The sequence below is a fragment of the Neodiprion pinetum genome, chromosome 6 (genome assembly GCF_021155775.2).
Source record: "Neodiprion pinetum isolate iyNeoPine1 chromosome 6, iyNeoPine1.2, whole genome shotgun sequence".
Taxonomy (NCBI): Eukaryota; Metazoa; Arthropoda; class Insecta; order Hymenoptera; family Diprionidae; genus Neodiprion; species Neodiprion pinetum.
In genome coordinates this window covers 10,506,794-10,524,043 of record NC_060237.1, presented here as the reverse complement: position 1 = coordinate 10,524,043, position 17,250 = coordinate 10,506,794, and the positions used below count along the sequence as shown (strand labels likewise).

The window sequence follows — 17,250 nt, the reverse complement described above, 5'->3', positions numbered from 1 at the left end:
TCATTCGGCAAAGGTCCGAGAGAAGTTGACGAAAGAAAAAGAAAACGAAAAATATGCCGCGCATTCCTTGCCTTTTATACCTGCATCATCCCTCGAACATTAGTCAACGACCTCGAGAAGTTCGTAGCTCATCCTGCGCGTGCAATTATGTCTACGTACGGAACTGAGATGGTTATCCACGCTCTTTATCAGATAAAAGAATACACGACGTGTGTGACGCGCGGTGTGCGGTAGACAGATATAAATAATATAATGTAAGCTGCACAAATCCGAGAATTGATAAACGCGGGAAGGTCGCCAGGGTTGGGTGCGATGAGATAGGCTGCGTGGCACACAACCGCAGATGTTTTCTGATACGTGTCGTTTAAAAATCACGTACAATTTTCCCGAATCCGCAACCGGCCGGCTGTTAATTAATCAAATTTTTATCTCCGAGAGGACAGAAAATTGCCATTGCGTGCGGTTCGCGGTTCTCGTACCCAGGGTACGAGGGAAAAATCTTCAACCATCTTTCTCCTTTCGTTTTTCACCCTCTCCTTCTTTCTTTATTTTGCCTGATTTATCACCGTGACAAAAAAGAAAATGGAAAGAGTTGCTTGCTTCCTCGCGCGCAGCGAGCAGCGGCTTAATGTCTTTAATAATGGAAAAATATATCAACAGACTGAGCAGGCTATTTCCTAAAAAGCAGTAGCGTCTGTCTGTTCCTCGCTAATGCACTCAGACCAGTTCGTTATTCTATTTTATTTCATTTTTAATTTCCAAGAAACTTCGTATCGAGGATTCAAATCGAACAAAAGTGTTCCCCTGAATCATCCCGCGCACGATACGAGAAACATTCACATCACCCGCACCTGCGGTATGTTGTACCATTGTGAAAGAACCGCTTCCAAAGAAGATTCCATCGGTATCACGCGTCGTGAGAATACGACGATTTTTGCCCGAAGGGATTCGCGTCACTTCACTTTGACAAATTGGTAAAATACACGGACTCGGTCACTCTTCTGTAATTACTTATAATAATCTAAGAATAATCTCATATATTCGATAGAATTTTCAGGAATAAAATCAATGCCATCTAGATCTAAGAATAAAATCAGCGGAGAGATTTGAAAATGTTGGAGGAAATCTGCGACTTTTTACAAAAACTTATCATCAAGAACAATAATTATTGAAATTTCGTTTCTTTGAATCACGAAAGATTGCATATTCCACAGGGTTTTAAGATTCTAAAAACATGAACGATAAGATTTTGCCAAGACATTGACTTGAAAAGTGATCCACAAGTTCCGATGGACGGGAAGCTATTAAAGAATCTCCTCCCAAGACTGAATTATAACTATCGCATACGGATATGAATTTTTTTCATTCTTTTTCTATAACAATCGTCACAAGAAATGCAGGACAGTTTTCGGCAAATGTAAATTACAACGGTAGCGGAAACTTCGTGTATTATTCCAAATTTGTGAAAGTTAATTCGTTCTCGTCCCCCCGGCTTATTGAATCAAAATTTCTCGAAGCAGCATCTGATCTGGACCGGGGCAACCCTTTCAAGGGTGTCCCTCTCGCTCATCGCCGGCGTCTCTCTCCCTCGCAGCTTGAATGTTCTTTCTTTGATTCGGCTCGTCGATCCATAATATCGTTGCCCTTGGCACTGATGCCCTAAAAATTCGGTCCCTTTAACCCCCGGCCTAGCGTTTCCGATCCGTAGCGTCGCCGGCGACGAAGATCGTTAGCGTTCCGCTTCCGCGTGTGTTACGGTATGGTATACACGGCAAGGTATAACCCTTTATGTTTAGTAGCGGCGTAACCGCGTCACGCCGTAGCGAGGGGGCTACTTTATATTATACCTACGTATGGAGGAACATCGCCTCGGATACACCACGGGGAACACAAAAGCAAAGGTCTCACCTGCTGCCCATATGCCCCATTCCCAACCCCGGACACCGAGCTCCTTCCTTCCTTCCTTCCACCCACGCATGTATCGCCGCATCGCGGTGTACAACGCATATGCTTCCAAAGGTGCGGTACCTCTATCCATCCGCCTTCCCGCTTTATGCAACGGCGTACTTTCGAACGGCCGATTGCAAAGGTACCGAGAGAGAGAGAGAGAGAGAGAGAGAGGGGGGGGGGGGGGTGTGGGTTTCTTGTAATTGTTCGACTTGACTCCGTGCAGTTGATTCACTCAACGATATATCTCGGACTCGCCGTAGATGCATTTCCGGTTCTCTGCCGGGTTATATATCACGTATACCTACGCAGAGGTATATAAGGTAGGTACTTGATATACCCGGTAAGCAACAGGCGTTCCAAACACTTTGGGAAAGGTGCAGCGGGAAGGGTTTAAATCGAGTTTTTTCACTCGGGTTGTTTGGAGAACCGACCATCTTGCGTCGTTTTTTTTTCCAATTCCGATTAAATACATTCATCCTTTCTCCTAAGGATTCGAAACGAATCGTCGGAGGACCGATGGTTATTTTTCGTATAAGACAATGGATGGTTAAAATTGAAACAGAATTCATGATGTGGTAAAATTCGTTCTTTGATCGGATATCCATCACCAATCTCTTACGCGATTAGCTCAATTTTCTTCACGTGACAACGAGTTATAAAATAAAGGTTCTTAAAATAATGAAATACTCTTGTAACTTGAAATCATTTGCTTTCGTTTCATATCGCGATGAAAATTATAAACGTCCAGAGCTTGAAATTCTGCAATTCTGGTTTGAGATGATTTGGAATATTTTATTTCCTCGTCAAAAAGCAACACGCAAATGGATGAAAAATTTAAAGAAAAATGTTGAGCATCGCTCTTTTAAAATGAACAATGATTACCTGGGGCGCCACCAAATGGTGGTGTGAATGCTGATACGGCGGAGGAACGTGGGGGTGATTTTGGTGGCCGGGGTGGGCCGAGTGGGGATGGGAATGAGGATTGGGATGGGAATGGGAATGGGAGTGAGGGTGAGGGTGGGAGTGGGGATGGTGTTGGGGAGGGGAGGGGGGTCGCCAGGCACCCTGGGGCGGAGGGGGTGGGCCATGGTTTTCGCTCAAACTATACATCCTCATCAAACTTGAATTCCACGCGTGTTTTCACCAGGGTTCATGTCAATCCGTTCCACGATAATTACCGTCGAATATAAAAAATGAAAAACCGACAAACCGTCACCAACATCTTTCCCGTTTACAATTATCTTCGATCTTTTTCTCTTTTATTACGGCGATAAATTATCGATCAAATACATGCAAAGGAAAATATGTGTATATGTGTTTGCAGAATGAGCAAAACTGTCCAACCGAGTTGGCGCATTTTTTAAAAACTCCCCATTCGTGTATCCGCGTGCGAAAATGCATCCCAAGTTCCAGAGATGGAAAACGTCGGCGTAACTCTACGTTACGTAAGCATTGTGGATCGGTGCACTCGCGAACAAAGTCCTCGATCCGCAAATAGAATGACAGAGTTTATTATAATCAAGAGCGGTATTATTCAAGTTACAGTCAATTCTACGACGTGTGCGCGCTGTTTAAATTCTCCGTTTGGTGAAAAGTTGCGATAAAGACCCGCTCGCATGTGTGCGACGAGGGCGCTAGCCAGCTGTAGGCGATTTTGCAATAATTATCGCGATTGTAACGTAAGAAAGGATTTTTCGGTACGGCTATCGCGGCGCACTGAGATTTTTCAATTTTCGAAGTGAAAGAAAAAAAGAAAAAAAAGAAAAAAAAACGGAATTGGAATTAAAAAAAAAAAAAAGAAAAAAAGTCGGCAGAGTTTTTACAAAACGAGTAGACGGTCAGCGAGTAAAAAAAGAATATCTTTTCTTTCGATTTCTCATAAACGCGATCGCGGCTTGGCACAGGATCGTGTATAAGTGCAACGACGTCCGTCGAGTGGCGTCGCGAACTAACGGGACGATTTCTTGTGTCGAGAAACTAAAATTAAAAACGGACGAATAGAGATAGCGTCATGCGCGAAAAAATCGCTAGGGAGATATCGATTGAAATAACACACGATGCAACATCCCGTAGCCAATCGAACGGCACCGATAAACCGGCTGGACCAATGCCGAGCTTTCTTTGACGTGCTGTAACCCCGGTACTTCAGAGCCACCGAGTTGCAGGAAGTCATACCAGATTTTACCAGCAGCCGCCTTGACTTGATCTCGTTTTTGCATTTTTTTTTTTTTTTTTTTATTCTTCTACTACCACAAAAAGTAGCCAGACACCAAAAAGAATTATAGATTTCATCGGTGGGACGATTATCGAACACGCTTTACAACATTGCGACGTGGGTAGAAATTTGAAAATAAAGTAAGAAAAAATTTCGTAAAGTATATTCGAAAACACGGGCGAATCGATTAGAGAAAATGTGTGAAAAATGGGGCGGAGTTTGTTCCATGGTCTTGTTCTTTATGCATCATGGCCGCTGCTCGTCTTATCTGTGACGTCATTGCAAATAAATCGCAGATAGGAGAGATCTGCCTAGCTTAGAACTTGGCCGCATGCACATACGGCGAGCAATCAGTTTTTCCTCCTACTCCCCCCCCCCCCCCCCCCCCCCCCCCTTTCGTTGCATTGATCAACGAACCGAGGTTATATTATGCAAAATAAATAAATAAGCGACAGATTCAATATACGCGCGGATAAAGGAATATTACGAATAACGAAAAAAACATAATTATCAGGAACAATCAAGGACAGTAAAATTAATGTCTTCATTCGGTAATAGATAGAACTAAGCTCTACGTCTGCGGAATTTGTGTAATTTTTTTATACATACATTTTTTCAGATCAAAGTCATCATATGTATTACTCGGCCACGTTGTTACAGCTAAGGCCAAGGAAAGAAAACGAGATCTAGTCTTGTCAATCATTTATGAAATTTTCACTGGAATCGGATTTACCGAAGTACAGTGATCAAGTGGGTAAACACGAAGGGAACGAGACGTGTTATATGTTACGTGTGCGGACATGAGAGAAACTGACCACAGACAACGTGCGGCGGAACCGACTCGAGTATGAGAAAAGAAAAGAAAAAAGTAAGGCGATGCAAAAGAATGAAGAAGAAACGAACGAGCGAACGAACGAAGGAGAAAAATAATATAAAGAAAAACGTACGGCAGTGGCGTTGGCGTCAGCGTCGGTGGCGGACGAAGAAAATAACGAAAGAAACAAGTAAGAAAGTGAGAGAGAGAGAGAGAGAGAGAGAGAAAAAATGACGAGGAGAGGCGAAGGGAGGACAAAAATAAAAGTACGACAGGCCTTGGCTGCTGCTGCAGTTGCAGTTGCAGTTGCAGTTGCAGTTGTCGGCCACGTTGCCAAGTCTGGTATGTTTATCATTTTGCAAAACTTTATACATAAATGAATATCCGATAATGCAGATTGAGCATTTGCAGGAGGCGGTATTGTCGCTAATGAACGCCGAGGGAAGGCGAAAATTCTAAAAATCTATCCACCCCCGTTTCCAGTTTCACCAAATCGCAAAACAATGAATTTTCTCCGACTCCCGCGACCTCGATATGTAGGTGAGAAATCCACCTCGAGGCAAAGAAATGAAATTAAGTTGCTTTCAATTGCATTCGGATCGTCCCGTCGCTCCTCGCCGCTCTGAAGTTGCGGAAGGTTTTGCCGCGACTCGCCACAGACTCGTTTCTGAGTCACCGCGGTACGTGACTCTCTCGCTTTCGCACTCAAACGACCGTCAATTGTTTTCATCGATAGTGGGCTGGAAGTAAATCGGTTCACTAATAAGGCAAAAAACAAAAAAAAAAAAAAAAAAAGTAGAAATAATTTATGAAAAAATCCACGTCTGAAATAAATATCCATTCATCGTCATCGGACGTTATTTCGATGATGTCCGCGAATAATAGTGGCACAAAACAATAAAAGAAACAAAAAAAAAAAAAAAAAGAATCTAAAAGTAAGATCCGCATAGTTGCATAAATGAAAAAGTAAGCAGGTAATCATTGCTAGCGAATAGAATAGATCGATAAATAGCTAAACGAGTAAACTGGTTCGTAATACAAACGCGCGCGGAATGCTGGGAGGAAAAGTCATTAACCCAGTACAACTCGCTGTGCACTTGTTAGGTGTGTCGCATCGGTGTAGGTACATACATGCTGACACGACTCTGTCTGGGTGGGATCTCAAGACTCACGAGAATCTAGCCGATCGTCGTTCTCTTCGTCCGTTTAACCCGACTTGCCTGCTGAATTTTTTACAACAATTAATTTTCAAAGTAAAAATCGGTACAGTTAAAAGTAAAACTGATCTGGAATTAATTTATACTTTGTACACGTCATTAACATGCGTTAAATAACATCTCCTAGACTCGACGATTTTTTTGTTCAAAGATTCGCGAATTGACGGGATCTTGAAGCGATTGCAAATGTTCGTTTTCAATCAATTCCGATCCTTGTTCCACTGACAATGGATAAAATAATTCATTCGAATTCGAGGTTCTCGAGTAAATGCTTAGTAACATGTGGATTTTATTCGAATCATTTCTCTCCCACCGTATATCAATTAAAATTTGTTCAATTTGTAACATAAACGAAAATTCACTTCTCGCAAACAAATTGATTCCCGCGTTCGTATCCCTGTCGAAATCAATCTTGCATCAATTACAATCGCAGCTCAAGACTCTGGATACCTTTGCCTGTACACTCGGGTATAAATTTCTACCTATGGAAATGGGATATTTATGTGTAAATGCATTCACGATGCACTTACACTCACAGACTCGCGTCATGGCTGCAGTCTGCCGCCTTGCGTTTCTTCGCGGTATGACAGCAGACGCCTGTGGCAGTAACCTTGCATACGTCACGGTATTATTTATCATATCAAACGTATGATAACGGACAACACTGGGATAGGTGCAAGGTAGGTACTCGACTGCATGGATCCACCGACCCGCGTTACGTATATCCCGCCTCGACAAGGTTAGACAATACGGACGGGTTTGTCGGTGGTCAGTCCTGCGGTACAGTCTGTTAAAAATTCAACGTCACCCCGACTTACCCGGCACCGATATTAAAACGCGTGTTGAAAAATTCACTCCGATTTTCACGAGTAGGCGATTGTTATAGACTTTGATTAACCGCAGAGGATTTGTTTTTTTGCTAAGAAGGGAGAATATTCATAGATGCTTTGCGATAAGTGTAACGAGTGATAATGATCCAACAGGAAATCAATTACCGTTAATATCGATAATCTTATTTATCTTGTCCCAGTCCATCGTCGAATGAATATTCATGAGGGAAAAGAAACCAGGCGAGTTTGAAATCGCGCGGGTTAACTCGCGGCATGCGAAACAGAGGGACGTATCTTGTCGGGGTCTACGACCGCGTGGCAAATAAACGCCCGTGACTGAAACTGCTAAACGGTACGGTTCTGATATTGAAATTGAACTTAGTAGGGTGCACGCGTTTACGCGACGATAAACGGCGCGTATTGTGGTTAAGAAAAATTACGATGCGAAGGTCCACCGCATCCACGTTTTCCCCCTTTTTTCGCAAAACCTTCCCCTCGATTCGAATCTCACCCGAAAAAAAAATTCGAAAACATCGAATGCGTAACATACCTTGACCAAACCCAACGTTCACGAAGGCGTGAATTAACGATGTCTAGTACTTCTTTGTTTTTCGTTTGATTTTTTTTTTGTTTGGAAGATGAAGATCGCGTGGCGAAATATGTTGGCAATAACTGTGTGAAATTGTTAATACGGATTGACGATAAAGAAATTGGAAAAGATAGGAGATGAAAAATAACGGGCAAACAAATTACGCCGACCGCGCAGAACTTCTTCTCGTATACGATGCGAAGTTTAATTTATTTTAATGACATCCAACGTGACTTGGGCTGAGGGAATGCAGCGGGCGTGCAGTGGTAGAGGTCAGGTTCACCAACCGCTGGGAGCTAACCGAACGAAAACAAGAATAAAAAATAAATGTAAATAGAAACAAATAAATAATTAGGAACGAGAAAGAAAGCAGAGCGCTAGAGAGCGAACGGGACGAGAATTAAACGCGATCGGTTTACTTCCGTCATTCGCGAATGCTTCCACATACATACAACAGTACCAATTTAAAGACAAAAGTAAATAAAGAAATTTGAAAATTTTGACAACGCCTCAGAGGAATGATAATAAGTTATCCAAAACTCGCATACCGTATTATAAGTGTATAAATTATCGGTAATAAAAATTCATCCCGCCGACGAAGAACCTCGCGGACCGGCAAGAGTGCTGCACCTATAGAGGAACGTTGCGGTAGGATGCTGCTGCCCGCTGCATCTTGCATATGTTTTATGTCAGCCTGCAATTGCGCTGTTGCCACGATTCCCCTCAGCATGTCTCGTTTTCTCGTTCTTCGTAGGTGTACAAGGCGTATTATACGCTCCGCGTCGAGCTTGTTCGATGCGCATCCATCCGCGCGATCCGCGCACCCTTTCCTCTCCCTCCTCACCCCTTTCATCCCGTTGCATTTTGCAAACTTTGGACCGGGTCTACGAGAAACGCGGCAAGACAATCGGTGAGTCATTGAACCTCAAAAAAGGAGAAATGAAACTTCCGTAACGTAACACCGATCGGCAGGAACGACGAATGAACGTTCCCAGAAAATTGATAAGAGATGACCGATTTGTTGTGTAAAAAAACGTTCAAAGACTGACAAAATTTCGGGGAAAATTCGCGACCGAGAGCTTTTGGCGCGCCCTTTTATAAAAAAGCTTTGCGAGGATCACGGCTGGTTGTATGTATAAGTAGGTAGGTAAGAACGTCGTGTACCTACTTCGACAGCAGGCATGCGGAGTGAGAAAGAGAGAGGCGGAGGATGAAGATAGATGCAGAAACAGAGAGACGGGGGTCTACCAAGTGCAGCATGCTGCAGTTTTAAGCGGCGTCTTCGTTTCGGCAGCAGCGTTCTTGCGCCAGTTTGGGATAGGTCGGGGTACTTTTATATTTAACCGGCCTCGCCTCTTAACTCGCTTTGCGCTTTTTCGCGCAAACTTTTTTTTTCCCCGTCTCAATCCGGCTCTCTTCAGGTTTTCGTCTTTTTTCTTACTACAAATTTTACTTTTTACCCATGTATCCGCGTATCCCGAACGAGCGGCTCTTGTAACGTTACACGTACCCATACATGCGGTATTATCGCATCTTTACAAAAACCGCGCACGTAATTATTCGAGTATGAAAACGCAAGCATGCGAATGTAACGATAAGATCCCCGAAGTGCGGGACGATCTGGAAAATTGTAAATTGTAAACCCCGTGCCATTCGCACCGTGCGTACTGATATCACTTATGAATCGGATGTCTCTACGTGGAGAAGTCGCGATTTCGGGGACGACAAGCGTTTCTAACAGGTATACTGACGTAAGACCGATAGATAACTGCCAAGTGACAAGCGTCGCAGGACCAATTCGAATTGTGACAGATAAATTGTGAGTCTTCTAATTGTTTGGTTCGTAAAAACTGCATCGAAGTATTGAAAACGCGGTAAAAGTCATTTAAGTGTTGCGTATTTATCACTGTTATAAGATACAAGCGATTTATTAGAGGTTAGCTAAGGTTGAATCTCTGTTATGGAATACAAATTGTTAATATTGTTATTTTTTTTTTTTTTTATAGCTCATCTATCGTGAAGTCATTCTTACCTTATATATACGGAAATAGTTCGAAGCGTTTATTGATCACAGTATTTATGTAAATATATCTAGGTATATTATTTATACTATACGTTAGGTTGAAAAAATCACAAAATATGGCACACTGTTGGGGTCCATTGTCCGACACTTGAGAGACTAACTTTTTATTTTTTTATTTTTATCTTATTTTATTTATTTTGTATTCGATTATTTATTCAATTTGTTCTGTTTCGTATTTTTATTCTTTTGTTTTACTCGAAATACACTTCTGACAGAATCTGTAGACGCGTGATAGTGACTATTGGCAACGCGGTAGACGAAGAAGTTGACAAAATGAAAAAGAAAAAACAAATGAATTTTTTTCATGCAACAAGAAGTGGAAAAATTTGTTCATATGTCAAGGCAAATATACGTATACTCTGGTGAGTAATGCCATGTCTACATCACGTGACTTTGATGGTGACGATAATGATGACGATGATGATGATGATGGTGACGATGACGACAACGACAATGATATAAAGAAAATTCTACGAGCAGCGATATAACACCATCTTGTAATTGTTCAACAGTAACATATATACGTGATAATACAATCAGAGATGAGAAGAAAAAAGCAAACTATTATTTTCTCTCTAATCGCAATGGAAAATATATTTTTGACAATTATGTACCTTACAGAAATCTGTCATCACGCCGTTCGGTAAGTCAAGTGTGGATGGAAAGTCTGAATTTTTTTTTTTTTTTAAATTTTTTTTTTTTTGAAATACAAACGAGATAAAAAAAATTTTTTTTGTGAAGATCAGGTGAGAGAAAATTGTTTATTAGTTATTCTCTGGGAAAATTTGGAAAAAATTGAAAAAAAAAAAATGTTTATTCAATTAATTATTTATTTAAATGTTTCTTTAATAATCGGTTGAATGTATTTTTCCTCTTTCAAAAGGTATGAAGAAATTTAAAACGAACGTTATGAAAAAAAAAAAAAAAAAAAAATACAACTCGATTGCGAAAAGTTAGCGTTTTTTGGTCAATTCTTTCTCCCGCGGAATAGAGAATTTTACGTATCGAAGGATGAAAATGTTGGAAATGCGAATAAAAAAGTGAAAACGGTCGTGACAATAAAAAACTGCCCGGCGTCTTCTGCCGCGCGGTACGATCGTCTCTCTTCTATACGTGATTCCCGAGCGGCGAATTTTTAAGCGCGTAAACTTTTGAGTCGAAAGACGAATGCGTAAACGCGTGTTATAGTAGAAGTTAGGTTGCGGCGGCTGCGTGCGCAACTTCTGTTAAGAGTCTTTCTGTATAAAATGCTCGGCCCCGGAGAATTGCCTTGTGCCTTGTGTATCGAGCCTGGGCTCTGTGCAACCGCGTCCTCGATCCTCATTGGCCGAGGATCACGGAGTGGGGGATCTGGCGCGAAGGTCTGAAGGTAGACGGCTGAGAGAAGAGATGGGAAACTTGAGGAGAGGAGGGGGTCCAGGATGATGGAAGGTTGAGGTTGTCGGAGGTTAAGGAGCCCGCGTCGCGACGCCCGTCGAGGAGTCTGCCCTCGTCGTTCTTCTTGCAAGAATTTCAAACCCTCCCTTCCGCCCGCCTCGAAACTCGGCGGAGGCATCAGAGAACAGTTTTCGATAGAATCGAAGGGAACACCGAAACGGAGGTTCAGAGTTTCAATTACGATACCTCAGTGCACGTTCCCTCTCAATTCTTCGACCGCGCTGTATCCCTGACCCACGTTTCGAACCCGGTTGCCGACTAACAATGAGAACGCAACGGAGGAGAGGGAGGGAGGGGGGGGGGGGGGGGGGGGGGGGGAAAGCGCGCGAAAATCGAAGCAACGCTGACGACATATTTGCGCGGGAAAATTGTTTAACCTCTTATTGAACTCGTGTGCGTAAATGGTTAGAAGGTGTAGGATTAAAATTTCCTCTCCCATTACCCGTGTCTGCTGTATATAATACCTGGGCATAATTTGAGCTAGGAAATTTTTCCAACTACGTCGGGTTGGGAAAAAAAACCGTTAAGATTGCGTACGTATGGTAAAACGAGAATTTTAGATACAAACAGAAAAATCGGAAGAAAGTAAAAGAAATGAAGATGACTTTTAATTTTTTTGCTTCTATGAAATGCTATAAAATTAGCTTACGCGAAAAAGGGTTGGGATTAAATGAAAATCTTAAATTAAGGAAAAAGAGAAGAAACAGTGTGGGCAAATAAGAACGTATAGAAATTGAAAAAAACGGGGACACGCGTCGACGGCGTAAAAATAATTACGTCTGGCGGTGCAACGAATGCATCGAGGATAAAGAACTGCACGCGTATATAGGCTTCATCGCAGCGGTCAGTCTCCTCCGATTGGTTATTTTTATCATTCCTCTTTCTCCCTCTCTCTTTCTCCTTCGCTCCCGTCGTCACGATGTCTGTCTCCCTCGGTTCCCCCGTAGGAGCTCTCTTTTTATACCCCCCACCGCCGATCGAGTGCAGCAATTTTCTCTTATTTTTACGCACGCTGCCGCACGTTCCGTGACCCAGATTCGGAATCAGCTTTATTTTTTCCCCCCCTCCACCTCCTCCCCCCAGCCCTCTCCTCGTCAAGAGAGAGAGAGAGAGAGAGAGAGAGAGAAAGAGAGAGAGAGAAAAAGAAAGAATTCTTTTTATCTCGCGGTCGTCGTGGTCGTCGTCGTCAGGGTCTCTCGCCTCCTTCTCGCACAGCCGTCGTCCTTCGCTGTCGGCGCCCCGACCTACGACTACGTCGAAGAGGAGGCGGCGAATCGCCCGCGAAATCAGCCCGGACGTCGGGAGGCTCGTAAGGAGCATAATCGCGGACCGTAGACGCGGCGCTGCGCGGAGGGCCGCAACGGCCATGCGCGTCTCACGAGGGAGGCCAGAGGCGATACGGTGCACATCAGCCCCTCTTTCCCCCCCGCCCTCCCTCCTCTCATTCTTTTTGCAAGGACCGAGGCAAAACTCGGCAGTTTTGCTCTTCGATTTTCAAACTTATATTTAGAAGGGCAACGATCTTTTAGCCGGCTCGGAGGCTGTGGCTGCGGCTGCCGCACCATGGCGACCTGCAGCCCCGGCCCACCGAGGTTCTGCCGATCGGCCTAGAACGAGGAAACTAGTATTTCAGCGCTGAAATCCACTCCCGCTTCGACAATATTCGAAGAGCGAGGAAAATCGGCCGAGCGGCTGTCAAACGGCGGCAGGGAGGAAACGCGGAATAAAGAAACATGCCGAAATCGGTAGGAACTCGTCGCGGTAACGGCGAGGATTGAAAGAAAATTTTTTTTTGTTTCCGAAAACGCGTCCAATTTCATCAAATTGCGGCCTGCAGCAAGGTTCGCGTATGTGACGGCATCAAGTTCGGCTTACAGCATGCAGAATTGCAATCTTATCGCGTATATAGGCGGAGGAGTGCAGTGTGCCGGACGCGGGCGACGCTCTGGGCCGCGAGCAGAGTCAACGAACGATAAAAAAAGGAAAGAAAAAAAAGAGGAATACAGAGAGAGAGAGAGAGAGAGAGGTGAAATGAAATAAAGAAGTGCACCATCGCCATCGCGATCCACACATCCAGCGGCCGACTGCAGGCTCGCACAAAGAATTATATGCACCCGGGTTGGCGGGGAAAGACGTATCGCACGCGTGTGTGAGAGCAGCACGTAAGAAAGTATCTCGAGTGTTGGGGTAGGTCGTCGCTGGGCGAAACCGGAGACGCCTCCGAGCACGCGGGATCTTTTGCGGAAAAATAGTTGGCGAGTTTGCGCGCGGTGTAAGATGCCCGATTTGCGAGTCCTTTGACCCCGCGCGGCACGTGACCGAAAGTCGAAATCGGAAGCTCGTGGATTTTCAGACGGTTTAGATTGGAAAGAACCTCGCGAATGCTGCAGGCACGTATTTATACATATGAGTACGCGTGTTACGTATTTATAGGCGGGTCCGGAAACCCTTGCGCTTGCTGTTACACCGCGCGTTCAATCGTTGCGGGTTATTATATCAGCGCATCCGTTATTAATATCCTGGACGATGCAAATGAAAAAAAGAAACGATCCAACTTTCATTACGTAATCCGTGCGAGCCTTGTACCTGAAAATATGTGAATTTCATAGAGTCATAGGCAAATTCACTGTATTGTGAGTGTGCGAATCCCCAAAATCAAAACACGCAGAACAGTCTTTACAGCGTAAAAGTTTAGTCTCGTAACTATTGATACTTCGATAAATATGGCAAAGTTAACTTCCATTGACAGCGAACCTAAAGCTTGGATCTGTGATCCCGTTTCATTATCGATTTAGAGATAATTTTTCTAGTTTTATCAAATTATCAATTGGAACAAATTCTTGTTCCTTCTCTTTTTGTGTTAATTTACAAGAAAAATCTAATACCCGATAAATCATCGGATCAAAGAGCGCGAAAAGTTGCGTACCTTACATATCGTGCGAGTAAGTCGGTATACCTGATGCAGAAATCGTGAAATATTAATTATCAACCCTGATATGTAGGTTAATTTAAGGGCAACGTAACATTTGTTGAAAACAATTTAGCACGGTGGGTTGAGGCGATTCGGATGAATGTTTTGAAGTGGAATACCCGGTGTTATTATGTACGATCATGCGATCCGAAAATCATAGAAAATTACTGAAAACCGAGTAAACTTCGGCCCGCATAGAAGGGGTTAAGAAATTATAATTTCGTTCGCAGGAATAAGGGTGTAACGGCCGAGCGGCACGGAAACCGTTCCGATCTCGTGCCCGTTGGGGGGATGAAACAAAAGACGACGGTGCTAGGACCGTTATTTAAATTAGAGAATAGGAAGAATGAGAAGAAGAAGAAAATCCTCGGCTAGAAAAAACTCTGTACGACGCGGCGAACGGCTACGTGAGAAGTATTATTATTCAGTCGGTGAGTATTGGGGTTGAGACAATAACCACGTATCCAATTTGCATCTGGAGAACGAGTCTACCGTGTCCTTAATTTTTTTCCTCCCCCCCCCTTTCCTACCAATCTTCCTCGCTTATTCTCATCCCAATTTTTTTCATCCGGATTCCGAAACCTGTTTCCACACTCCGCGATCCGATTCCCTTCCGGGGCGAAGAACAACGGCTTGAGAAAAAGCATGCGAATCTCCGTCCCTCCCTTCGTAGTCCTTTTTTAATTGCCGTGTGTCTAAACGGGATGGGTTAACGGTGGTTGGCGCTCGTTCACATGTAAGCACCCTTATATCGCGCCTGTATACGGGACGTTGTTTGTACAACCGTGTACCGGCTCACACTTGCATCGGAAAAAAATTGATTTGAATAGCTGAGGCTTTAGCAGCAGAAGGGTGGAGCGCGTCGAGAGGTGGCGAAATAATTAAAATTTAATTTATAAAAAAAGAGTCCCTCGATCGGCAAAAAACAGAGTCTATGTGAAAACGACGAAGGGGTCGGAACCATGAATGCGAAAAATATTTGGATTGGGTCAAGTCGAGTTTTTTCTTCCCCTCGTCATTTTCCCTTTGTTTCTATTTCTCGTCTTACTTTCTCCGCTGTTCCCACGTTTTTTACGCGGCGCGAAGCAGCCGCGAAACAGTTTCGCCGACTACAGTGGCAGCGCGACCATTTTCTATCGATTTGACGGTTTCCGATTGGGCACGCTTTCGACGAAGCCCCTCCGTAAAATATCTTGAAAAATTGCTCGCCCGGAAGGAGGGTGCCAAATATTACGTTGCCACACCCGGAGGGTCGGTCTCAAATCGGCTCAAAGAATATATGTCACATCCTCGTTTCGGCAGGGAAATACAAGAATTTGACAGTTTGAAAGGCAGGGATATAGGATGGTGCGGGGTGGCAGGGTGGAGCGAAAGGGGTGGAAATGAAAATTGGTTTTTAAAACTGCGCGGAGAATGATGAGAGAATCGTCAAACGTTAACGCATGGCGCCGAGTCGAGAAGGGGGGTTTAATTTAAGTAACGCTGAGATTGTAACTTCGCAATAAATTCTTCTTCGTCGGTATTTTTCCCATTTTCGCAAAAGTTTTCCAACCGCTATGGCTTTTAAGGGAGAGTACAAACCGGGCGGATACCTTCGTTACCCGAGTATACATTCACTCGGCAGGAGTCGCGCGGCGGTATAAAGAATAAAAGTAAACCGCAAAAACAAAGAACCGCCTTGGCTACTTAACGAAACAAATTGTTGCTTCACGGAGAGGCGAATTTAAAAGTTTTCTTCGAGAAGTTACCCCGCGCCGCCTCGTTTCTTTCACCGTAACACAATTCCACGCTCGTTAGACGTACTTTCTTTAAAACTCATGCAAGCTTCCCGCCTGCATCATTCCTGTTTTGCGAAAAGTTGGAGCATCGTCTGAACGACGAAATTCGGGTCGATTCCGCGCACGACTGACACTCTCGGGATTCAATCAGTCCCGAATTTTCCCCCGAGCGCTATCATACGCATGGTTTAATACCGCGGTCAGCGAAAACCGTCGCAGGTTGGGAGCTGGGCCGAAAATCGAACCAGCTGATCGGATGATCGGTTTGATAGGAGTCCCAGGAGCTGGGCGCGAAAATGAATTTGTTAATACCAGCGCACCGTTGGCTCAACCTCGGGGTCTCCGAGAACATGGGAGCCGACACTGTCGAGTTGCACATTCGTAGCATCGATGATGGGTAAGAGGGGGCTGGGCTCTACGATCATCAGCCGATGACGGGGAGACACGCGTCGCAGATGCGGGGACAACAATTTTCACAGACACGTGCATACGTTGATATACAAATGTCAAGTGTGGGTATAGAAAAATGCAAGACAAATACAAATCTATAGTATATGATGGTTTACCTACACTTTGATGTTTGAGAATTATTATTGCGTCGGCATGCTTTAAGTGCGTTTTGGCGTGAACGGCAAAGCTAACAATTTATAAGTCTACACAACTTAAAAGGATTTTGCAGCGATGCTAAGCATATACATATAATCATATATATATATATATATATATATATATATAAGTCGTAAGATAATCCTAAGACGAGAATATCCAGTCTAGAAAAAAAAAACAGGGAAACAGGTTCCTAGCTTTACGTTATATATATACACATATATAACAATGACATTTACATTAATATTAACGAATATACGTGCAGAGTGATGTCAGTATAAGAGATGAATAAAACTGCAATGAAAATCAAAGAGAGCGAGATACGGATAGAGATGGAGAGATCAACAATCGGACGGTGAAAAATCAATGGGAAAATATTCAGAAACAAAAAAACAAGTGAAATTCATTCAAATCTTCTCGCTGCTCAGAGGTAGCAGAATAAAAAAAAAAAAAAGACAATTAAAAAATCAGAAGACAATGAATGACAAACAGGCGGTGCACCGAGTTGGACATTTCAACTCACTCGCTGCATGTAGGACAAGCATTCCTCCAGAGAGATGTTCGCCATACCACCGATACCTCCTAGGCCAGCTGCAGAGGCGCGGGACTGTTGAGGAAGAGGATCGTGTTAGTCAGGATTTGCGGCGCGGATACGAATTTGTATCAATCGTGACGTATTCAACCGATTGGGTTTGCATTCAGCCCGGCGTACGGTCGAAAGGCTGGGCTGTTGGCGACGGACCCGTTCATTTAGCGTGAA

At 43.7% G+C, this 17,250-nt stretch overlaps 1 protein-coding gene across 2 annotated transcripts in view; it reads right to left on the bottom strand.

Annotated features, from left to right (window-relative positions):
* dati (datilografo) overlaps positions 1-17,250 on the bottom strand; it is a 63,535-nt gene that overhangs the window by 41,733 nt on the left and 4,552 nt on the right. Inside the window, exon 2 of one of the 2 annotated variants that reach the window (XM_069136850.1) lies at positions 17,014-17,097. The exons of the other annotated variant lie outside the window; for it this stretch is intronic. Coding sequence (XP_068992951.1) covers positions 17,014-17,097 — 84 coding nt within the window. The remainder of the gene's footprint in view (positions 1-17,013; positions 17,098-17,250) is intronic. 2 annotated transcript variants of the gene reach the window in all.